Below are 25261 nucleotides of genomic sequence, written 5' to 3'. Positions count from 1 at the left end.
AACTTCAGTTCACAGTCTTTTCAAGTCTCGCTGTTTTGTCTTCATGTCAGGGCGCTGCTGGATTGGAGGGTCCTATCGGGAAAACGGGGCCTGTCGGTCGTCAGGGGCACTCTGGGAAGCCTGGTCAGCAAGGTCTGAGAGGGATTCCGGGTCCTGCTGTAAGTCTGCTGAGCAAGTCCTTCAGCTTGAGAACGCATTTATATTCCCGGGTTCTTCCTTACAGGGTGAGCAGGGCTTAAGTGGACCACCCGGCCACACTGGGCCACCGGGTCCAATGGTAAGATTATTTAGACTGCATCCTTTGTCCGAGACCCTAAGACAATCTTTGGACTGTCTACCTCCCAGGGTCCCCCGGGCCTAGCAGGACTGAAGGGAGACCACGGCAAGAAGGGGGACAAGGTGGGCTCACCATTAACACAAACCGTCAATGTGAACTCAACATGACTTGTGTGAGTCCTACAGGGTCACGGCGGCCTCATAGGTTTGATCGGGCCACCTGGGGACATCGGCGAGAAGGGCGACCGAGGACTACCGGGGAACGAAGGGGTGCCGGGTTCAAAAGGGGACGAGGTGCTGACAACACACAAGAGCCAACCTTAGAATGCTGACGTTACTTGATGGTAATTCACGTTTTTTTGTGTTCAATTGCAGGGTCCTGTCGGGCCCTCAGGTTCTCATGGCCCCCCTGGTCCAACTGGTCTATCTGTGAGTACTTGGGAGTAGGGGTGTCCTGATCCGATGTTGATATCGGCAAAAAAACAACATGTATCAGATTAGTTAACAGTAAACATTTAAATGTCCTCCAATGACAATATTTTCTTCTATTTTAGTAAAGCCATTTACAAAAGCTAAACATGCGAGGCTATAGCCTACTACAGACCGGGCCACATGCGGCCCATTAAGATTTTTATTTCGGCCCGCCGGACGTTCAACATGATTTTTTTAGACCTTTAACATCAAAACTGTCACCGCCATTATGATGTGCAGTGCTGTTTTTAAATGACCGTAAGTCTTGAACTAAAGAAAGTATTTCAATGGTTGAAATCTGCACTTTTGAGTGTTGTACGAGTTATTACGGTAATCTACGTCACGGCAGCTCAGACAAGGAACAAAGCAGAGTGGGCGGGGTGTGTTTTCGGAGCAGCCAGCCCGAAACGCATGTGTCAAGAACGGATGCGGAAGCAAATTTTTACAACAAATTTCTGCATAAAAGTGATAATTTCTCATATTTTAGGTGTTTATTACCCTTTTCATTCCTATTTTGGTTTGCTTAATTGTAAAATATGTCTATGGAGGAGCTGGTCTGAGAAGTAAAAGAGGAGCGATGTTCATATTGTTGTTAATATTCAGTGTTTTATTGTTCATAGTTAATATTGTAAATCCCACTTTCTTTATTTTAGTATATATTTTGGGTGTCCCGTTCTGTAAAAAACTGTAAAATTCCACTTTTTGAGGTGGTCTGTTATAACTTTTTTTAAATTCTATGGGACATTGTGACTTTTGGTATTAGTGTTCATGAATTATTAAAAAAAGGGACCCAAACACACGTACTGTACAGCAATTTTTTTTACAACTAAATGTGTATATATAATGTATACACACATACACATTGGCCCCCCCCAGACACATTTTTTCTCTCAATGTGGCCCCCGAGTCCAAATATTTGCCCAGCTCTGGCCTACTAGGAGCTAGCAGCTACACAACAGCTAAGCACACAAGCTATACTTACGTAATGATTGAACAATATTGCTGTCAAAAGCAGCACATTTGTCAATATAAACAAGGATCAAATATTTATAGATAAAATGACTTACACATAAAGAGTCTCCAAGGCAGAAGCGTAGTGGAAAGTATCCAGTAACAAACGTGTCCGTATCATTCAACTTACTGCGTCATGAACTTACCTTCATGAATTACTGTGGTGTCGCCAAAAAACAATTACCGCTCCACTTCAACTTAAAGACAGCACAGGTCCATGAATAGGTTAGTGTTTTTCATACCTACTATTGTTCTTTGTTTGAGTGCCTTCCATTAATCAACACTTTTTTAACATTTGATTCCTGCTAATATCTTATCGGATCAATATCTGTATTGGCCATTATAGTGCCGATATTGAATTGGAAATGATAAAGTAGTATCGGGACAATCGATAAGTTGTTAGTAGGGATGATGTTTGATAAGAAATTATCGAGTTCAAGCCCATTATCAAGTCCTCTTATCGAAGCGATTCCTTATCGATTCTCTTATCGAATCTATATAGGTTGTTGTATATGGGAAAAAACACACAATATTTGGTTTAACAAAAGCTCACTTTTATTTTATAAGAAAAAAATAAAATAAAATAAATAAATAAATATTGACTGTGGTTACCCCCCTAAAAAAATAAAATAAAATAAACAAATATTTACTTTTGTTACCCAAAGTATATTAAGTGGGATTTTTCAGACAAACAAATATATACAGTAACACAAAAACAGCCTGTCTCTGTGATCACTATAGGTGTATAAATATTAATATAGTGTTAAATAAAATCAGTCCCTTGGGCAAAAAAACTGAAAATAATACAGCTCTCCAAAAAGTGCACTTCTACTGCTATTGGAACATACTAACTACACACACTATGACACTAAGAACGCCACAGTCATCAATCAACAATTCTGCAGTCTTGGTTGACATAAGAGGTAACCTTATTTTAGCCTAAAGGCTACAAGTGAGCAGATATGGGATTTAACCGGCAACAGTTAACGTTAGTTACTCACCGGCACTATCACTGGGACTGCAGGTTGAAGCAGAGGAAGAGGGGCGTGCTTTGTCATCTCTGTCGCTGCTTCTCCACGTGTCGAAGACACGACACGGTTCTCGAACGTTCAGGTTATGAGCGGCCTGAACATGTTTCAACATGTTTGTTGTACTGCTCCCCTCACATGAGAGCGAAGCCTGGCAATAATTGCATATTGTCGTTTCCTCGTCGTATTTTTTTGTAAAATGTAGCCATGCCTTGAGGCGTTTTTTCCGGTCCATTATTTTTGCTGCTTTCTGTATCTGCCGCCTAATGACTGAGCTACGTCATTTCCTGTGATGTCCCACAGGGCATTTCCTGTGGGACGGGATTCGAATAAAGAACCAACTCTTTTTCTTTACTATAGTGGCCTAGATAACGGGAACCGGTTCTCAAAAAGGGATTCGAGTCCATGGAATCGGTTCTTTTCTTATCGAACAACCGGGAGAACCGGTTTTGAACATCATCCCTAGTTGTTAGTGTGCAGAACTCTGGGATGCCATTGATCATTTGTCTCTGTCCTGCAGGGTGTTATTGGAATAAAAGGTTCCAAAGGAAATCCAGTAAGTGTCTTTATTGGGGTAATAGTTAGACCCAGGACTGACCTGAAGCACTCATTCTGTGTGTGCACTTAGGGTCCAACAGGTCCCATAGGGGACAACGGACCCGCAGGCCCTCCAGGACCACCAGTGAGTGCTGCTCAATCATGCTTCTTTCTCTCAAAAACTGGACTTTTTCAAACCTTCACATCGTCTCCCTCTCTCCTCGTTTGCTCGCCTCAGGGGTTGCCGGCAGTGGGCATGGCCCCCATGCCGGAGCGAGGGTGGCACAGGAGGAGCGAGGTCTTTGACGGCACCTCACTGGAGGGAGAGGACGACGCGGATGACGGGCAGGAGGAGTGGTTCCAGGGGGATCAGGCGGACCCGGTCGGGTGGCTGAATGATGAGGAGGGGAAGGGCATGGAGGAGGTGTTTGCCTCGCTGTCCTCCATGAAGGTGGAGGTGGAGGGTCTGCGCACCCCGCAGGGCACCTACCTCAGCCCCGCACGCTCCTGCAAGGAGCTCTGGCTCCTCAATCCAGAACTTTCGAATGGTACTTCAACATTTGTTCACGGCATGCGTCTTTTGCCTTTTTCACACCAAGCAGGACTGTACAAGTTTTATTGACAGCCCTGTCAATGTCAAACCCTGGTACACCCTGTTCTACTTTACACTAAAAAGTATACTTAATAACAATATCTAATACTTCATGTGTGTACTTCATGTGTGTACTAAGTGCACTTAAATTGTGTACAAAACTGTGCTTTTGTATGCACTTACTCTTGGACTAAACATGTGCACTCACTGTGTACTTAAGTGCACTTAAATTGTGCACTTTAAATGTTCACTTAATGTGTGTATTTAAGCGCATTTAGCTTGTGCACTTAGTAAGTGCACCTCACACACTTAATGTGTGCACTTAAGTGTGCTTTTTTGTGCGCTTACTCGTAGACTAAACATGTGCACTTAAATTGTGCACTTAATAAGTGCTTTTATTTTGCGCACTTAACTTGTGCACTATATATGTGCACTTCATGTGTGTACTAAACACACTTAACTTGTGCAATAACGTGCACTTACTGTGTGTACTTCAGTGCACTTCAATTGTGCGTTTTAAATGTGCACTTAGTAAGTGCACTTAACTTGTGCACTATATATATATGCACTTAATGTGTGTACTTAAGTGCAATTAACATGTTCACTTGCTGTGTGTACTTTAGTGCATTTCAATTAACTTGTACAATAACATGTGCACTTACTGCATGTACTTAAGTACACTTAAATTGTGCATTTAACATGTGCACTTTGTAAGTGCACATTGCACACTTAACATGTGCCCTTAATGTGTGCATATAAGTGTGTTTTTTTCTGCAATAACTCGTAGACTAAACATGTGCACCTACTTTGTACTTAAGTGCACTTAGTAAGTGCACTTATTTTCCACACATAACGTGTGCACTATATACATGCACTTTGTGTGTGTACTTAAGCGCAATTAACTTGTACAATTAACATGTGCACTTACTGTGTGTATTTCAGTGCACTTAAATTGTGCATATTACATGTGCACTTAGTAAGTGCACCTTGCACACTTAACTTGTTCCCTTAATGTGTGCATATAAGTGTGATTTTTTTCTGCACTTGCTCGTAGACGTAACATGTGCACCCACTGTGTACTTAAGTGCACTTAAATTGTGCACACCTAACTTGTGCACTTTTATTTGTGCACTTACTGTGTGTACTTAAGCACACTTAACTTGTACAATAACATGTGCACTTACTGCGTGTACTTAAGTACACTTAAATTGTGCATTTAACATGTGCACTTTGTAAGTGCGCATTGCACACTTAACATGTGCCCTTAGTAAGTGCACTTTTCACACTTAACATGTGCACTTAATGTGTGTACTTAAGTGCAATTAACATGTTCACTTGCTGTGTGTACTTTAGTGCATTTCAATTGTGCATTTTACATGTGCATTTAGTAAGTGCACCTTGCACACTTAACATGTGCCCTTAATGTGTGCATATAATTGTGCTTTTTTCTGCACTAACTCGTAGACCAGGGGTCACCAACCTTTTTGAAACCAAGGGCTACTTCTTGGGTACTGATTAATGCGAAGGGCTACCAGTTAGATACACACTTAAATAAATTGCCAGAAGTAGCCAATTTGCTCAATTTACCTTTAACTCTGTTATTATTAATAATTAATGATATTTATCTTTGTGGAAACACTGATCCTCTTAATGATTTCTCACAATAAATATATATAGAAACATAAATATCAATATGCAACACTTTATTTTTATATTTTCTCTAAGTGCACATTTTTCAAATTGAACATTTTCAAATGATCACTTCTAAGACAGTCTTGTGAAATCACAATATCCCATTTTAACTAGCTAGCCACTAACATTTTTTAACAAATCATGAATTACTTTGCACCATGTTTGTACAAATAATAACTCATGTAAAATACAAAAGTAAACTCTCAAATTTTTAAATCATGTCACACTTTGAACTGGACACCAAATCTGTTATCTGTTTCTTTGTCAGTTAGTGGGAAGCCTGGCATTGCATGCTGTTAACTAGTGTGTTGTACTCTGGTGTGTAACTTGACACTGCAACTCTGAGTGAGATTTGCAGATGTGCATCAGTGAGGCGTGTTCTGTGTTTGTTCTTGATGAAGTTCATGTCAGAAAAGGCTGATTCACAAAGATAAGATTTTTCCTCATTGTTTGCGGAACCTTCTTAATCTTTTGGACATATTTTCACAGCAATCTGGCCTTAAGCTTAATTATGATAAATGTAAAATGTTAAGGATCGGAAATCTAAAGGGAACGTCCTTTCGAATGGAATGCAAAGTGTTTTGTTTATAAATTATATGCAATCTGTTGTGTTCCCTAATTTTTTTCTGTGTACATGAATGAAGGTGTGTGTTGCTGAGTCCGACTTGGACATTATCTGGACTGGGCCTGGTTTAAAAAACCCTCTAAAAAAATCTAATTTCATTGACAACCTGGTCTGTTGAAGATAAGGCCCTTTTTTAAAAAAAAAAAAAAAAAAAAAGATAAATAAATAAAAAACATTTTCTTGGATAAAAAAGAAAGTAAAACAATATAAAAATAATTACATAAAAAAATAGTAATTAATGAAAATTTTAGTGGACCAGCAGCCTATACAATCATGTGTGCTTCAGGGACTGTGTCCCTTGCAGATGTGTTGTCTATGTTGTGGGAACCAGAATATTGGTAGCAGAAAGAAATAACCCCTTTTGTGTGGATGAGTGTGCATGGGGGAGGTTGTTTGGGTTGATGCACTGATTGAAAGTGTATCTTGTGTTTTCTATGTAGATTTAATTTTTTAAAAAAAAAAAAAAAAAAAAAAATTTAATTTTTTTTTTTTTTTATTTTTTTTTTTTATTTATTTTTTTTTTTTAGAACAGGCCCGCGGGCGACTCATCTGGTCCTTACGGGCGACCTGGTGGGTGGCACCGCGTTGGTGACCCCTGTCGTAGACTAAACATGTGCACCCACTTTGTACTAAAGTGCACTTAGTAAGTGCACTTATTTTCCACACTTAACTTGTGCACTATATACATGCATTTTATGTGTGTACTAAAGCGCAATTAACTTGTACAATTAACATGTGCACTTACTGTGTGTACTTAAGTACACTTACATTTTGCATTTAACATGTGCACTTTGTAAGTGCACATTGCACACTTAACATGTGCACTTAGTAAGTGCACCTTGCACACTTAACATGTGCACTTAATGTGTGTACTTAAGTACACTTAAAGTATGCACTTAGTAAGTATACATATTCTGTGCACTCAACATGTGCACTTAATGTGTATACGTAAGTGTATTTAAATTGTGCACTTCATCGTTACGCATCCTGATCCAAACGTCTGCTCTCCAGGTGAGTTCTGGATCGACCCCAACCAGGGCTGCCATCGGGACTCCTTCAAGGTGTTCTGCAACTTCACTGCCCAGGGTGAGACGTGTCTGTACCCGGATAAGAAGTTCCAGTCGGTCCGTACGCACGCAAATTAAGAATAAAAGCCGAGTACCTTCTCAGTGAACGCGCTAATTTGATGTTTGTTGACGTGTAGGTGAAGCTGGCCGCCTGGAAAGGAGAGCAGCCTGGCACCTGGTACAGTAAATTCAGGAAAGGAAAAGAGGTGGGTCTTCAATGTTTTCTGACATTTGTGTGGGCTCCTGCCTTATTTTCATCTCGCTCCTCCAGTTTTCCTACTCGGGCTCGGACGGCGTCCCCGTCCACGTGGTCCAGCTGAACTTCCTGAAGCTGCTGAGCGTGAGCGCCAAGCAGACCTTCACCTACCACTGCCTCAACTCGGTCGCCTGGCGGCACGCCGTCACCAGTGGACACCAGCTGGCGCTGCGTTTCCGAGGCAGCAACGGCGAGGAGCTGACGCACGAGACCACGCATTACATCAGCGCGCTGTACGACGGCTGTCAGGTGAGCGCCTCAACACGCTGGCTTTTACCAGGGTGCCGTATACGCTCCAAAACAGCCAGGATCTTTTTTTTACACTGAATTTATAATATACACTGAATTTTTCTGCACTGATTTTTTTTACTTAGAAATTTTTAACTCTGAATTTTCATACATTTAATTTTTATACACTGATTTCTTTACACTGAATAATTATACACTTTTTTTCTTACACTGAATTTTTATTCAATTATTTTTTTTAAACCTAAACTTTTAAGTCTGAATTTTTATACACTCAATTTTACTGCACTGACTTTTTTCACTGAATTTGTAATATACACTGAATTTTTCTGCACTGATTTTGTTTTACACTAAATTTTTCTGCACAAAATTTTTTTACACTGAAATTTTATTCAATTATTTTTAAGGAAGTCCGATAATGGCTTTTTGCCGATATCCGATACTCCGATATTGTCCAACTCTTTAATTACCGATACCGATATCAACCGATATATGCAGTCGTGGAATTAACACATTATTATGCCTAATTTGGACAACCAGGTATGGTGAAGATAAGGTACTTTTTTTTAAAATTAGTAAAATAAGATAAATAAATTAAAAACATTTTCTTGAATAAAAAATAAAGTACAACAATATAAAAACAGTTACATAGAAACTAGTAATGAATGAAAATTAGTAAAATTAACTGTTAAAGGTTAGTACTATTAGTGGACCAGCAGCACGCACAATCATGTGTGCTTACGGACTGTATCCCTTGCAGACTGTATTGATATATATTGATATATAATGTAGGAACCAGAATATTAATAACAGAAAGAAACAACCCTTTTGTGTGAATGAGTGTAAATGGGGGAGGGAGGTTTTTTGGGTTGGTGCACTAATTGTAAGTGTATCTTGTGTTTTTTATGTTGATTTAATAAAAAATAAAATAAAAAAACCCGATACCGATAATAAAAAAACCGATACCGATAATTTCCGATATTACATTTTAACGCATATATCGGCCGATAATATCGGCAGGCCGATATTATCGGACATCTCTAATTATTTTTTTGTCTGCTCTGACATTTTTAACTCAGATTTTTTTTTACACTGAATTTTTATACACAGATTTTTTTCTGCACTGAATTATTTTACACTGAATTTTTTTTGCTCTGAATTTTTTTGCACTGAATTTTTCTGCACTGAATTTTTTTACCCTGAAATTTTTTTTTTACTCTGAATTTTCTTACATTTAATTTTTATACACAGATTTTTTTACACTGAATTTTTATTCAATTATTTTTTACACTGAAATGTTTAGCTCTGAATTTTTATACACTGAATTGTTCTGCACTGAATTTTTCTTGCTCTGATTTTTTTTGCACTGAATTTTTTTACCCTGAAATTTTCATACATTGAATTTTTACACACTACATTTTTTTTTTGCACTGAATTTTTATACACTGATTTTTTTGCACAGTTTTTCTTGAATTTTTTTTGCACTGAATGTTTTTTTGCACTGAATTCTTTTACACTGAATTTTTCTGCACTGAAATGTTTAACTCTGAATTTTTTTACACTGAATTTTTCTGCACTGATTTTGTTTTTGCACAAAATGTTTTTTGCACTGAATTTTTATACATATATATTTTTTTCTGCATTTAATGTTTTTTATACACTGAATTTTTCTGCCCTGACTCTTATACACTGAAATTTTCTGCACTGAATTTTTAAACACACAAATTTTGCCCACCAATTTTAATTCAACGAAATTGTCAATATAATTTGAATTTAAATGCAAAAATTCAATTCCATAAATTCAGTGTCCAAAAAATGCTTTCGTAATAGACGCATATCAACCTCCAAATAAAAGTGGTGTTATTTCATGTCTAGAGGGCTCTCAGAAGGGTAAAAACCGTATTTAGTTCAATCTTGAACAGGTTTTTATGAACTAGCTATAAAAATATTTGACTCATCTACTTGGCCCAGAACCAGTGAAGAGGATTAAAATGGAATGTTGACCTCTCTGCCGCAGACTCGCTCGGGACAGGAGAGGACGGTGCTGGAAATAAACGCCCCTCTGTCCGACACGCTCCCCATCGTGGACGTGGCGGTGGCCGATTTCGGTGACGGAGGTCAGAAGTTCGGCTTCCAGGTGGGGCCGGTCTGCTACGGCGGTTAAGCGCTTGTCGGAGGAGGACTGGCGTTGGACAAAAGAGCGGAAGGGACTCTTTTTAACGTGCAGGGAAAAAAAACAAAAACAAACGACTTGCCTCATATTTATACGTATTGATTTGTTTCTGTCGTTTACACACTGACGCACTCGTCATCCCTCTGCTTCCTCTCGTTCATGCATGCACTTCGCTCGCCACATTCCAACACTTGAACGGGCGCCTCAGGGCGCCGTTGTTAGCTTTATCCAGTTTGTTGTTGTGTATTGTCATCATTGTGGTGCTAAAGTGTGTCTCTATGCACAGGTCTTGTCTTTGTAAATTGGGAAACTGGGGCAGTGCTTTTTTATTGACATTCATGTATATATATATATATATATATATATATATATATATATATATATATATATATATATATATATATATATATATATTATATATATATATATATATATATATATATATATATATATATATGGAGATGTTTTATATTTTCAATCATTATGCTCAATCACCCATTGTCTTTACATGAGCAAGTGACCTAGTATTTGAATTTAAAAAAAGTACATCTTTACTTTAACTCAGGGGTGTCCAAACTTTTTCAACTGAGGCCGCACACTGAAAAAGGGTCTCAGTCAAAACATTTTTAAAAAATAAGTCATATACCATTTTTTATTTTGTTCAATGCTTAAATCTGTAGATCAACTACAGGTCTATGTGGATACAAAGTATTTTTGTTTGTTTGTTTGTTTTATGTTTTATGCCCTTTTCGTAAAAAACGTTGTTTTTTTATGGCAAAAACACAAAATATACAATATTTTTACCTAAAAAACATTTTCAAAATGGATTTTTTGATGTTAAGTACTTCGAACCAAAATAGGTCAAAATTTCATAACAACATAGATTTTAAGTCATTAGTTTTTAAAGCAATGACAGTTGAAAAAAAAAAACACTAAAATTATTGGAGACCTAAAAGGGTCTCACACAAAAAAGTTTTAAAAATAATTCATACATGTATTCCTTTTTTTAAATATCCAACACTTAAGTCTATAAATCCACTTCAGATCTATTCGTCGATTTTAAGTTTGTTTTATGCCCTTTTTGCCCAAGACAACTTAGGTTTTTTTATGGCAAAAACACAAAATATGCATATTATCCCCCAAAACATTTTCAAAATGGATTATTTGATGCAAAGTAATTGGAGTCCTAAATAGGTCAACATGTCATAACAACATAGATTTTAAGTCATTGTTTTTAAACAATGAAAGTTTAAAAAAATGCTACTAGAACTCTTGGGGACCCAAAAGGGACTCATTCAAAAACATTTTTTAAATAATTCATACATTTTTATTTATTTATTTTTTTTAAACTTCCAACACTTAAGTCTCTAAATCAACTTCAGATCTATCTTGTCTATTTTAAGTTTGTTTTTTGTGGGTTTATGCCCTTTTTGTCAAAGAAAACTTAGTTTTTTTATGGCAAAAACACAAATATACAATATTTTCCCCAAAAACATTTTCAAAATGTATTATTTGATATGAAGTACTTAGAGCCAAAATAGGTCAACATTTCATAACAACCTACATTTTAAGTCTTTTTTTTTGTAAGCAATGATAGTTTTTTTAAAACACCACTAAAACTCTTGAGGACCCAAAAGGGACTCACACAAAAAAGTGTTAAAAATAATTCATACATATATTCCTTCTTTTTTTTTAAATATTCAATACTTAAGTCTATAAATCCACTTCAGATCTATTCGTCGATTTTAAGTTTGTTTTATGCCCTTTTTGCCAAAGAGAACTTTTTTTTAAAGGCAAAAACACAAAATATGCAATATTTTCCACCAAAACATTTTCAAAATTGATTATTTGATGCAAAGTAATTGGAGCCCTAAATAGGTCAACATTTCATAACAACATAGATTTTAAGTCATTATTTGTTAAACAATAAAAGTAAAAAAAAATGTTACTAGAACTCTTGGGGACCCAAAAGGGACTCATTCAAAAAAAAAAAAAAAAAAAATTCATACATTTATTTATTTATTTTGTTTAACTTTCAACACTTAAGTCTCTAAATCAACTTAAGATCTATCTTGTCTATTTTAAGTTTGTTTTTTGAAAGTTTTATGCAGTTTTTGTCAAAGAAAACTTAGTTTTTTTTATGGCAAAAACACAAAATATGCAATATTTTCCAAATGGATTATTTGATGTGAAGTAATTAGAGCCAAAATAGGTTAACATTTCATAACAACATAGATTTAAAGTCATTCTTTTTTTTAAGCAATGACAGTTAAAAAAAAAAAATCCCACTAAAATTCTCAGAGACCCCAAAGGGACTCATTCAAAAAAGTGTTAAAAATAATTGCTACATTTATTTATTTATTTTTTTAAACTTTCAACACTTAAGTCTCTAAATCAACTTCAGATCCATCCGTAAATTTTAAGTTTGTTTTATCCCCTTTTTGCCAAAGAAAACTTAGGTTTTTTTATGACAAAAACACAAAATATGCAATAGTTTCCCCCAACATTTTTTTTTACAATGGATTCTTTAATGTAAAGTACTTAGAGCCCAAAATAGGTCAACATTTCATAACAACATAGATTTAAAGTCATCATTTTTTCAAGCAATGACAGTTAAAAAAAAGAAATTCCACAAAAATTCTCGGGGACCCAAAGGGCCTCATTCAAAAAAGTGTTAAAAATAATTCATACATTTATGTTATTTTATTTGAGACTTTCAACACTTAAGTCTCTAAATCAACTTCAGATCCATCCGTCGATTTTAAGTTTGTTTTATGCCCTTTTTGCCAAAGAAAACTTAGTTTTTTTTATGACAAAAACACAAAATATGCAATATTTTCCCCCAAAACATTTTTACAATGGATTATTTAATGTAAAGTACTTAGAGCCCTAAATAGGTCAACATTTCATAACAACGTAGATTTAAACTCATTATTTTTTAAGCAATGACAGTTAAAAAAAATGCCACAACAATTCTCGGGCTCATTCAAAAAAGTGTTAAAAATAATTCATACATTTATTTTATTTTATTTTAAACTTTCAACACTTAAGTCTCTAAATCAACTTCAGAGGTATTTTTTGTTTGTTTTAAGCCCTTTTTGTCAAATAAAACTTATTTTTTTATACGGCAAAAACCCAAAATATACAATATTTCCCACAAAAACTATTTCAAAGTGGAATATTTCATGTGAAGTAATTGGAGCCTTAAATAGGTCAATAATTTACAACATTGACTTTGATTCATTATTATTTTTTGAGCAATGACAGTTTAAAAAAACAGTCTACATGGAAACTTTTGAGTTATTAAGAGTCAACATTTCGACATTTTCTCCTTACGTTTCCCCTGTTTGCCCTTTTATTCCACTTTTTATTGTTTTTGTTGTTTTTTTAGCACTATGCGCTACCCCCGGGCCGCCCTTTGGACACCCCTGGTTTAATTTAACGCTACCACGTGCAGCGTTCTAAAAAAAAAAGCCTGCAGCCATCCAAACATGTCAACAACAACAACGTGTTTGCTACTTTGAGGTACTTTTTTTAATCTTGTAGAACTCCCCCTCGCCGTTTATACAGTCGAACAAACGCCGAATGATTTCATACTTGGAACAGTTTATTTGTATAGGAGCGCTAACTGTTACTGCACTGAGCATCACCCTCATGTATTTGGAGCCAGACAATAAATGAGTCCAATGAATGTCTCCTTCCTTGCAGCTGCGTTCCTGCCGGGAGGACAAGAACTTTGCAGGTGACAAACTTCATTGCTGTTGAGTTACTGCAGGACGCATGTTTGATTCCCACAGGGCATAATGGGCAGCCCGTTCATTCATCTTTCATAAGCACTCCCCCTCTCCACTGCAGCCCGTCTAAGCAGTTGCAGCATCACACATTAATGCAAGCTTGAAGTCATTCCAGGCTGCTTAGCGGCCATTGTCGGCCCTAAAATATACATGAAGATGGCCGCCTTGTGGCGTTCGTTTAAAGATCAGCCTTAAGTGGAAGTAGAAGCAGGCGGTAGGAGGTCTAATGAGTAAAGTGCTGCGGTTGTTAGACCAGCGGGGTCCAAACTTTTCCCACTGAGGGCCGCAAACTGCAAAGTCATGGTCAAAGGTGCTATTTTGATGTTATTCATTTTCAACACCCATATAATAGAATATATTTTTTAAAGGCCTACTGAAATGATTTTTTTTTATTTAAACGGGGATAGCAGATCTATTCTATGTGTCATACTTGATCATTTCGCGATATTGCCATATTTTTGCTGAAAGGATTTAGTATAGAACAACGACGATAAAGATCGCAACTTTTGGTATCTGATAAAAAAAAGGCTTGCCCGTACCGGAAGTAGCGTGACGTAGTCAATTGAACATATACGCAAAGTTCCCTATTGTTTACAATGATGGCCGCATGAAGTGAGAGAGATTCGGACCGAGAAAGCGACAATTTCCCCATTAATTTGAGCGAGGATGAAAGATTTGTGGATGAGTAAAGTGCAAGTGAAGGACTAGTGGGGAGTTGAAGCTATTCAGATAGGGAAGATGCTGTGAGAGCCGGGGGTGACCTGATATTCAGCTGGGAATGACTACAACAGTAAATAAACACAAGACATATATATACTCTATTAGCCATAACACAACCAGGCTTATATTTAATATGCCACAAATTAATCCTGCATAAAAACACCTATGTGTTTGTTTTGCTAGCTCCTAGCTCCTCTGCTAGCTCCTAGCTCCATAGAACACGCCAATACAATTCAAACACCTGATCAACACACACAATCACTCAGCCCAAAAGACCGTTCACCTAACCCAAGGTTCATAAAGCTTACATATTTTAAAAAAGTTACGTACATACGCAAAAAAAAAGTTGCGCACATACGGTCAAGCGATCAAATGTTTAGAAGCCAAAGCTGCATACTCACGGTAGCACGTCTGCGTCTTTGTCATCCAAATCAAAGTAATCCAGGTAAGAGACTGTGTTGTCCCAGTTCTCTACAGGCGTCTGTGTATCGAAGTCAAAAGTCCTCCTGGTTAGAGTCTCTGTTATCCGAGTTCTTCCATCTTGACTGCATCTTTCGGAATGTAAACAAAGACGCGCCGGCTGTGTACTGTTGTTGCTGACTTCATTCGAAAAATACGTCCGTTTTGCACAGACAACTTTCTTCTTTGCTTGCTCAGCTTCTTTCTCCATAATGCAATGAACATAATTGCAACAGATTCACGAACACAGATGTCCAGAATACTGTGGAATTATGAAATGAAAACAGAGCTTTTTCGTATTGGCTTCAATGTGGAAGGCATACCCGTGTTCCCCGGGCTACGTCACGCGCATACGTCATCCTCAGAGGCGTTTCGAACCGGAAGTTTAGCGGCAAATTTAAAATGTCACTTTATAAGTTAACCCGGCCGTATTGGCATGTGTTATAATGTTAAGATTTCATCATTGATACATAAACTATCAGACTGCGTGGTCGGTAGTAGTGGGTTTCAGTAGGCCTTTAAGCCTTTATGGCTCCCTTTAAGTTTGGAAGAGTCTCAGTCATAAAAATTTAAAAAATATATTTAATGTATTCTTTTTTTATTCTTAAATCTCTAGGTCAACTTCAAGTCCATCTGTTAATATAGTTATTTATTTACTTTCCCCCCCTTTTATATATATATATATATATATATATATATATATATATATATATATATATATATATATATATATATATATATATATATATGCCCTTTTAGTCAAAACCCTGTTTTTATAGCAAAAACACAAAATAAGCAATATTTTTCACCCCCAAAAATATAAAAGTTAAATATTTGATGTGAAGTAATTGGAGCATCGAATAGGTCAATAATTCATAACAACATTGATTTTTAATTCATGTTTATTTTTTGAGCAATGACGGCTTAAAAAAAACTAAATCCCACTAAAATTATTGGAGATCCAAAAGGGCCCCACTCATATTAATAATAAATGTTTGTTTACTTTCCACACTGAAGTCTCTAGATCAGTGGTTCTCAAACTTTTTTTTCCCAACAAGTACCAACTCAGAAAACACTTGGCCCTCCAATTAATGCAGTAGCGTAGTAGGCCTGAATATTCATTAAAAACAAAGCAGAGGTTGTATTTAGGTAGTATATTTAATATCTTACAGTTTAAACAGTAAAATAATTTGAATAATTAAGTGATTGGTACGCGTGCCACAGTTTGAGAATCACTGCTTAAGCTGAACTTCAGATCAATCTGTCAGTTTTTATCATTTTTGTTTTTGTTTTACGTCCTTTTTGTTGAATAAAATTTAAGGGGTTTTTTTTAAACACAAAATATGCAATATAATAGTTTTTCCCCAAAATATTTGAAAGTGGAATACTTGATGTGAAGTGAACTGAAGCCTTGAATAGACCAATAATTCATAACAACATTGATTTTGATTATTTTTTTTAATTTTTTTTAGCAATGATAGTTTACCAAAAAAAAAAAAAACAGCCTGCATGGTAGTGTTGTGTTATTATCAACACTATAATTCAAATTTTTACGTTTTTTTTGTAATGGTAGTTTAGTATTTAGGGCCGCACCTTGGACCCCCGGTGTTTGACCATATATGGTTAAAATTGGTGTCCTGAATGTTGCCTGAAACTTTTAATAACCGCTTCATAGCTACAAATGCTATGATAATCAAGTATAATGTGTGTTTAATGAGTTAATATCATACCCCTTCAATTATGTTTTTGTTCATAAATTAAGTAATAATAGTGGGCGTCTTTGTTTGATTGAAACTTTTATTAGTAGATTGCACAGTTCAGTACATATTCCGTACAATTGACGCCCTAATGTTAGCTTATGAAGCAAGATAGGTACATGTAAATTAAATTTTGTGTGTCAAAATCAGAATTTGAATGCATTTTGTGCCCTCTAAACTTCAAGTATGTACCGAATAAGATATTTTAAGGTTCGACGCAGATTTATAATCAGGCGCCGTCGGGGTCCACTACAAAAAATAAAAAGCAGCATTGAACAAGTTAACCGGCTAACTAACTGCTGTGCTTTGCGGATAAATTATTAAATAAGCTTTCTTCAGAATTAAACAAAACCAAGTATTTAATATGATTAATGTTCAGTTCGTGAGTGTGTTGTAACATGACTCGACTCGGAAAGGGAATTTGTTAGCACGAGTAGTACTGGTTAGCCTCGCCATCTTGTGGACTCCAGGTGCATAGATTTCTTTAATTACATATATATTTATGTCTACACAACGATAAATAATTATATAGGATGTTCCAGCTACGGAGAAAAGAAGATTGCTTCCCTCAAAGCAAGGTTTTTTTTTCTTACTGAGCTCGCCCAGGTGTGCCTAATAAAGTGGCTGTCGAGAGTGCTCCAGGTGAGTGGATCGAGTCATGTTGATATAATCGATACCAGGATGTTATCGCTATCGTGCCGACGCTAGCCTGATACTAGGTCGATATGGTCAATTCTATGTAAATGCTCTTCAGGTTTTTGTTGTATTGTATATTTATTATTATATAAATATTATAGTGTATAGATAACAAATAATGATTTATCTTTCATTCATGTTTCTGTTTTTTTGTTTGCATGCATCATAAAGACGCAATGGGAAGGAAGCACGTACTCCATCATCCACAAGCAAAGGCAGGAGGTTTGTGAAGTTACTGTGGTGATGAAAATATCGGAACGTTTGTATTAATATTTTCTCAATTGCGGCCCAAAACACACATAAGGAAGTGACCGTGTACTTAAGTAACAGTCAACAAAGTCATGGACATATTTGAGCTGCTTGATCTCCTCGTGCGATAAGAAGGCTGCAAAAAAAAAAAAAAACACGTCCAAGTGCAAAAAAAACCACGATACAAATTTAAAAGTAATCACATGCAGAGAAATTGGACTTCGCTTTGGGGCTGAAAATGTCAGGTGAATTTTTTCTTTGGCTTTATCGCCGCAGTAAGTGTCACTACCCAGCAGTGTTGGGTTAGTTACTGAAAACCAGTAACTAGTAACTAGTTACTTTATTTCAAAAGTAACTCAGTTACTTACACCAAAAAGTAATGCGTTATTGTGGAAAGTAACTATTTAGTCAGTTTTTTGTTTTTGTTTTTTTTGTTGTTTTTTTTAAGGCTCCCATTAATGCCCTTTTAGCCTTTATTTCAGTACTGTTATTGCACTGGAGAATAATACAATCTGTTGATCAACTTGACATTCATTTGCATCACTGAACTCAGAAAGCAATGTGGTCTACATACAACACACAAAGACAAAGATATGTTTCAAAGGGCCAATTTATTTCAGGCCAGAACAAATTGACAAAACTATTTTAAATAGCGTCAACATAATGGCACTTTTACTTTAACTTTAAGTAGATAGGATCTTTGATCCAAGACACAACTTACATTTAACTAAAATGTTATTTTCTTTGTGCTCGACAAAAGAAAAGTATTGAGAATATCTCCATGTTAAGAAACTCGACTTCTGGCTTCGCCATAATGTCTTGTTAGTTGTTATGAGAGTAGCGTGTGTGTGTGTGGCCCTTTAAGATATGACAGCATGTGAGGTGAGTGACGTCGGTGAGTGAGTGGGCGAGAGAGGTGAGGGAGCGGCAACAGTGAGTGCCTGCAGGTGCTAGTAGCTTGGTGGATGGCTGCGTGCAAGACACCAATAAATTCACAAAGTTGCAACAAACAGCCGGCCTCGTCATTCACCCTCGAGTCCGGAGCTGTAAAGACCCACTGCCGGGTAAAGTGAAGGTTGTTAGCCCCGAAGTACATAGGCCCTGGAGGAATGTCTCCTCTGCGCTCCTCAAGTTTCAAGTTTCAAGTTTATTATTCTTCGGTCAATCGTCAACAAAATAAACAAACAGTTGTACATTCATAAATTGAAAATGAAAATGTTGCAGACCGAAAGGGTTTAGGCTGAAGTTGAACACTTATTGCGCCTAACCCTATAAACAATGTCAAGTACAAAATAAACTTCCGAAAATTATTAAAGGCCTACTGAAATGAATTTTTTTTATTTAAACGGGGATAGCAGATCTATTCTATGTGTCATACTTGATCATTTCGCGATATTGCCATATTTTTGCTGAAAGGATTTAGTATAGAACAACGACGATAAAGATTGCAACTTTTGGTATCTGATAAAAAAAAGGCTTGCACCTACCGGAAGTAGCGTGACGTAGTCAGTTGAACATATACGCAAAGTTCCCTATTGTTTACAATGATGGCCGCATGAAGTGAGAGAGATTCGGACCGAGAAAGCGACAATTTCCCCATTAATTTGAGCGAGGATGAAAGATTTGTGGATGAGTAAAGTGCAAGTGAAGGACTAGTGGGGAGTTGAAGCTATTCAGATAGGGAAGATGCTGTGAGAGCCGAGGGTGACCTGATATTCAGCTGGGAATGACTACAACAGTAAATAAACACAAGACATATATATACTCTATTAGCCACAACACAACCAGGCTTATATTTAATATGCCACAAATTAATCCTGCATAAAAACACCTGCGTGTTTGTTATGCTAGCTCCTAGCTCCTCTGCTAGCTCCTAGCTCCATAGAACACGCCAATACAATTCAAACACCTGATCAACACACACAATCACTCAGCCCAAAAGACCGTTTACCTAACCCAAGGTTCATAAAGCTTATATATTTTTAAAAAGTTACGTACGTGACGCGCACATACGGTCAAGTTATCGAATGTTTAGCAGCCAAGGCTGCATACTCACGGTACCTGATATTCAGCTGGGAATGACTACAACAGTAAATAAACACAAGACATATATATACTCTATTAGCCACAACACAACCAGGCTTATATTTAATATGCCACAAATTAATCCTGCATAATAACACCTGCGTGTTTGTTATGCTAGCTCCTAGCTCCTCTGCTAGCTCCTAGCTCCATAGAACACGCCAATACAATTCAAACACCTGATCAACACACACAATCACTCAGCCCAAAAGACCGTTCACCTAACCCAAGGTTCATAAAGCTTATATATTTTTAAAAAGTTAGTACGTGACGCGCACGTACGGTACGGTACGTGTTATGCTAGCTCCTAGCTCCTCTGCTAGCTCCTAGCTCCATAGAACACGCCAATACAATTCAAACACATGATCAACACACACAATCACTCAGCCCAAAAGACCGTTCACCTAACCCAAGGTTCATAAAGCTTATATATTTTAAAAAAGTTACGTACATACGCAAAAAAAAGCCAAAGCTGCATACTCACAGTAGCACGTCTGCGTCTTTGTCATCCAAATCAAAGTAATCCTGGTAAGAGTCTGTGTTGTCCCAGTTCTCTACAGGCGTCTGTGTATCCAAATCAAAAGTCCTCCTGGTTAGAGTCTCTGTTATCCGAGTTCTTCCATCTTGACTGCATCTTCCGGGAATGTAAACAAAGAAGCGCCGGCTGTGTACTGTTGTGGCTGACTACGTTCGAAAAATACGTCCATTTCGCACCGACAACTTTCTTCTTTGCTTGCTTGGCTTCCTTCTCCATAATGCAATGAACATGATTGAAACAGATTCACGAACACAGATGTCCAGAATACTGTGGAATTATGAAATGAAAAGAGAGCTTTTTCGTATCGGCTTCAATGTGGAAGGCATACCCGTGTTCGCCGGGCTACGTCACACGCATACGTCATCCGCAGAGGCGTTTCGAACCGGAAGTTTAGCGGCAAATTTAAAATGTCACTTTATAAGTTAACCCGGCCGTATTGGCATGTGTTATAATGTTAAGATTTCATCATTGATATATAAACTATCAGACTGCGTGGTCGGTAGTAGTGGGTTTCAGTAGGCCTTTAAATGTCCTTTGTACAACATATTATAAATACACATTATACATAACATAAACACAATTCAATTATATACACAGTAAAGGCATGTGAAATATCCTTGTAGACATGTTAAACCTTTGTACCAATTTATATACTATATACAAACAATTGTACTTCCATTATTATTTATTTATGGAAGTACTCCCAGACCTCAACTACGGTCTGGGAGCCCCCCCAAACCCCACCCACACAAAGCACGCCTTTTCTTTTCCTTGTGACACAGAAGGACGACACCGCAGCGCTCCAATAAAACACACTCAGATCTTCGGTTTCTAGCCGATACTACATAAAAAAATAACGTAAAATAACACAGTAACGCATCATGTAGTAACGGTAATCGGCGAATAGATCTGAAGCTATATATATATATATGTATACACTACCGTTCAAAAGTTTGGGGTCACATTGAAATGTCCTTATTTTCAATGAAGATAACTTTAAACTAGTCTTAACTTGAAAGAAATACGCTCTATACATTGCTAATGTGGTAAATGTCTATTCTAGCTGCAAATGTCTGGTTTTTGGTGCAATATCTTCATAGGTGTATAGAGGCCCATTTCCAGCAATTATCACTCCAGTGTTCTAATGGTACAATGTGTTTGCTCATTGGCTCAGAAGGCTAATTAATGATTAGAAAACCCTTGTGCAATCATGTTCACACATCTGAAAACAGTTTAGCTTGTTACAGAAGCTACAAAACTGACCTTCCTTTGAACATATTGAGTTTCTGGAGCATCACATTTGTGGGGTCAATTAAACGCTCAAAATGGCCAGAAAAAGAGAACTTTCATCTGAAACTCGACAGTCTATTCTTGTTCTTAGAAATGAAGGCTATTCCACAAAATTGTTTGGGTGACCCCAAACTTTTGAACTGTAGTGTGTGTGTGTATATATATATATATATATATATATATATATATATATATATATATATATATATATATATATATATATATATATATATATATATATATATATATACATATATATATACTTTTTTAAACAATTTTATGAGTGGGACCATTTTGGATCCCTTAGAATTTTAGTGGGATTTTTTTAACTGCCATTATTAAAAAAATAGAAAGAAAAAAGAATGTATTAAAATCAATGTTGATGCGAATTATTTACTTATTTAGGCTTCAATTACTTCACATCAAATATTCCACTTTGAATTTTTTGGGGGAAAATATTGCGTATTTTGTGTGTTTGCCGTATAAGCTTTTTTGACCAAAAGGTCATAAATTAAACAAAATACATAAGACTGATACAAACTTAAACAAATACATCTAAAATTGATTTTGAGACTTAAATGTTGAAAGTTTTACAAAAATTACGATTTATTTTTAACAATTTTATGAGTGGGGCTCTTTTGGATCCCCAATAATTTTAGTAGGCTATTTTTTTTAAACAATAAAACATTTTGGGTTGACGGGGGGAAATATTGGATATTTTGTGTGTTTGTAAAACAGGGTTTTTACAAAAAGAGCATAAAACATGTAAAAAAAACAAAAAAAAACGTTATATCTATAGACTGACCTGAAGTTGATTGAGACATTTAAACGTTGAATAAAAAAATAAAATAATATATAGGTTATTTTTATGACTGAGACCTCTCTGGGACCAAACATGAGGGGAGCCCTAAAAGTTAAAACAATCTCTACATTGTAACGGTGTTGATCATCAAAATGGCTTTTTATTTTCCAGTGTGTGGCCCTCAGTGTAAAATTTTATGCACCCCTGGACTAGAAGATGATCTTTAATCAAGCGCCACTTAGCAACTACTCCCATTTATGTACTGTCCACACGTCATCTTCATCTCTTTTGTCCACTAGGTGGCAGTGTTGCACCAGTCAGATGCTCCTGAGCTGCAAAACAACACACACACACACACACACACACACACACACACACACACACACACGCCACGCATAATGACAGAGCAGCAGCTGATCAATTCACAGCATCGGGCTCTCTCGCAGGCAATCAATCAATATGTGAGGGCAGACAGAAGGACAGGAAGGAGGCTGCAGGGCCACAAAAGGAGGACAAAGGGAGGCAGGGCTTGAATATTCGAGGCAGCGAGATAATAATAAGAAGAAAGGAGGGCACATGTTTTGTCTTTTTTTGACGTCACATCTCAGGTTGACGATGGCGCTTTGGAAGGAGGAGGAGAGCAAGGGATGGGCGAGTGTCTGAGAGGAAGGCGGAGACAGAGGGAGAGAATCCATGAGAGCATCTCGCAGCATCCTCCTGCCAGACAGGACGCCATCCAGGACACGCTTCCTGTGCTCAGCGGGGTGGGAGGGGGGGGCGGCGTCTTCCCATGGACACGTCAGGATCGAACCGTCCTTTTTTGGACACTTGGCGCTGAAAAGTAACATTTGATTTCAATCAGCGGGACTGCCGCTGTCAACAGTTTGGAACACCTCGACCAGCTGTTGTGTGTGTGTGTGTGTGTGTGAGTGTGTCAAGATGAGCGTGCCCATGTTAAAGATCGGCGCCGTGCTCAGCACCATGGCCATGGTCACCAACTGGATGTCCCAGACGCTGCCTTCCCTGGTCGGACTCAACGGAACCGTCATCTCCCCCGAGGGGAACCATGAGCGCATCGTCAGTGTATGTATTACACACACACTCACACACACACACACACTATGCAAGTTCATTATTCTTTCATGATGCATTCATGTGAGACGATACAACAGATCCAGATTTTTGTCCACCATTATTATTATTATTGTGTGAATGCTTTGGAGCATTCACACAATAATAATAACAACATGGTTTTCTACACCAAAATTCATCTATTTATTATTATTATTCTTCTCCAGATTTTGGCGCGCTCTACCTTCCACAATTTTCACCCGATTCAAAGCGTTCCAACTTCCAACTGTTCAGCCTATTCGGGAATCGCGGGCTTTCCCTTGACAAATTCCAAAAATTCCCAGATTTCCCAGAATTCCAAGTTTTCCGGGACGTTTTTTCCATGTAAAATGAATGGGCCATTTTTCCAACTTCCACCATTTGCTAATTTTTCAAATGGTAAATGGTAAATGGGTTGTACTTGTATAGCGCTTTTCTACCTTTTTAAGGAACTCAAAGCACTTTGACACTATTTCCACATTCACCCACAACCGATTCAAACCGTTCCACCTTCAATTCATTCTACCGTCCTGAACATTCAAACTATTGTTTTTTCACGTTAAAAAAAATTCCAGAAATTCCCGGAATTCCCGTTTTTTTCAAACACTTTTTTCCACCCTTTTTTCTCTAGACTACTCCTTCCACATTTTTCAACCCACTTCAACAGTTCCACTGTCAAATCATTCCTCTTAAATCAGGACAAACAACAAGCTTGTTTTTGGAACGGGAAAAATTCCTGGTTTTCCCCAAATTCCAGGAATTCCGTAATACCATTTCTCAATTAAAAATGTTACTACTTCAACATTTCTCGACCGATTTGTTCAACAAGTTTTTTAGCATTTTTCTAAAAATTCCCAAATTTCCATGAAATTCCCATTGAAAAGAATGGCACATTTTTCAAAGTTACACAACTCCCCAATTTTTATTTTTTATTTTTATTTTTGTATCCGATTCAAACCGTTCCAACTTCAAACTGTTCAGCCTATTCGGGAATCGCGGGCTTTCCCTTGACAAATTCCAAAAATTCCCAGATTTCCCAGAATTCCAAGTTTTCCGGGACGTTTTTTCCATGTAAAATGAATGGGCCATTTTTCCAACTTCCACCATTTGCTAATTTTTCAAAAGGTAAATGGTAAATGGGTTGTACTTGTATAGCGCTTTTCTACCTTTTTAAGGAACTCAAAGCGCTTTGACACTATTTCCACATTCACCCACAACCGATTCAAACCGTTCCACCTTCAATTCATTCTACCGTCCTGAACATTCAAACTATTGTTTTTTCACGTTAAAAAAAATTCCAGAAATTCCCGGAATTCCCGTTTTTTTCAAACACTTTTTTCACCCTTTTTTCTCTAGACTACTCCTTCCACATTTTTCAACCCACTTCAACAGTTCCACTGTCAAATCATTCCTCTTAAATCAGGACAAACAACGAGCTTGTTTTTGGAACTGGAAAAATTCCTGGTTTTCCCCAAATTCCAGGAATTCCGTAATGCCATTTCTCAATTAAAAATGTTACTACTTCAACATTTCTCGACCGATTTGTTCAACAAGTTTTTTAGCATTTTTCTAAAAATTCCCAAATTTCCATGAAATTCCCATTGAAAAGAATGGCACATTTTTCAAAGTTACACAACTCCCAAATGTTTTATCCGATTCAAACCGTTCCAACTTCAAACTGTTCAGCCCATTCGGGAATCGCAAATACACATACTTGACACGTTCCAAAAATTCCCAGATTTCCCAGAATTCCGGGTTTTCCGGGACATTTTTCCCATTCAAAATGAATG

General features: G+C 37.0%; 2 protein-coding genes across 4 annotated transcripts in view; both read left to right on the top strand.

Moving 5' to 3' along the window:
• The window catches only part of LOC133633834 (collagen alpha-1(XI) chain-like), a 153307-nt gene extending 143009 nt beyond the window's left edge, over positions 1–10298 (top strand). The window contains exons 57-68 of the mRNA XM_062026568.1: positions 51–158; positions 224–277; positions 346–399; positions 463–570; positions 652–705; positions 3307–3342; positions 3415–3468; positions 3562–3871; positions 7244–7356; positions 7437–7505; positions 7571–7804; positions 9819–10298. Of these exons, the coding sequence (XP_061882552.1) occupies positions 51–158; positions 224–277; positions 346–399; positions 463–570; positions 652–705; positions 3307–3342; positions 3415–3468; positions 3562–3871; positions 7244–7356; positions 7437–7505; positions 7571–7804; positions 9819–9965 (1341 nt within the window). The 3' untranslated portion in view covers positions 9966–10298. The remainder of the gene's footprint in view (positions 1–50; positions 159–223; positions 278–345; positions 400–462; positions 571–651; positions 706–3306; positions 3343–3414; positions 3469–3561; positions 3872–7243; positions 7357–7436; positions 7506–7570; positions 7805–9818) is intronic.
• Positions 10299–16947: 6649 nt separating this feature from the next.
• The window catches only part of LOC133633832 (noelin-2-like), a 62651-nt gene continuing 54337 nt past the window's right edge, over positions 16948–25261 (top strand). The window contains exons 1-4 of one of the 3 annotated variants that reach the window (XM_062026565.1): positions 16948–17174; positions 17247–17346; positions 17572–17622; positions 22970–23444. In XM_062026565.1, coding sequence (XP_061882549.1) covers positions 23301–23444 — 144 coding nt within the window. In that variant the 5' untranslated portion in view covers positions 16948–17174; positions 17247–17346; positions 17572–17622; positions 22970–23300. Of the gene's footprint in view, positions 17347–17571; positions 17623–22969; positions 23445–25261 lie in introns of all 3 variants that reach the window. The other 2 variants (XM_062026566.1, XM_062026564.1) reach the window with 2 other exon arrangements.

This window comes from Entelurus aequoreus, linkage group LG18 (genome assembly GCF_033978785.1).
Source record: "Entelurus aequoreus isolate RoL-2023_Sb linkage group LG18, RoL_Eaeq_v1.1, whole genome shotgun sequence".
NCBI lineage: Eukaryota > Metazoa > Chordata > Actinopteri > Syngnathiformes > Syngnathidae > Entelurus > Entelurus aequoreus.
Note: the sequence above shows the minus strand (reverse complement) of the source record. Positions and strands in the feature narration are given on the sequence as shown.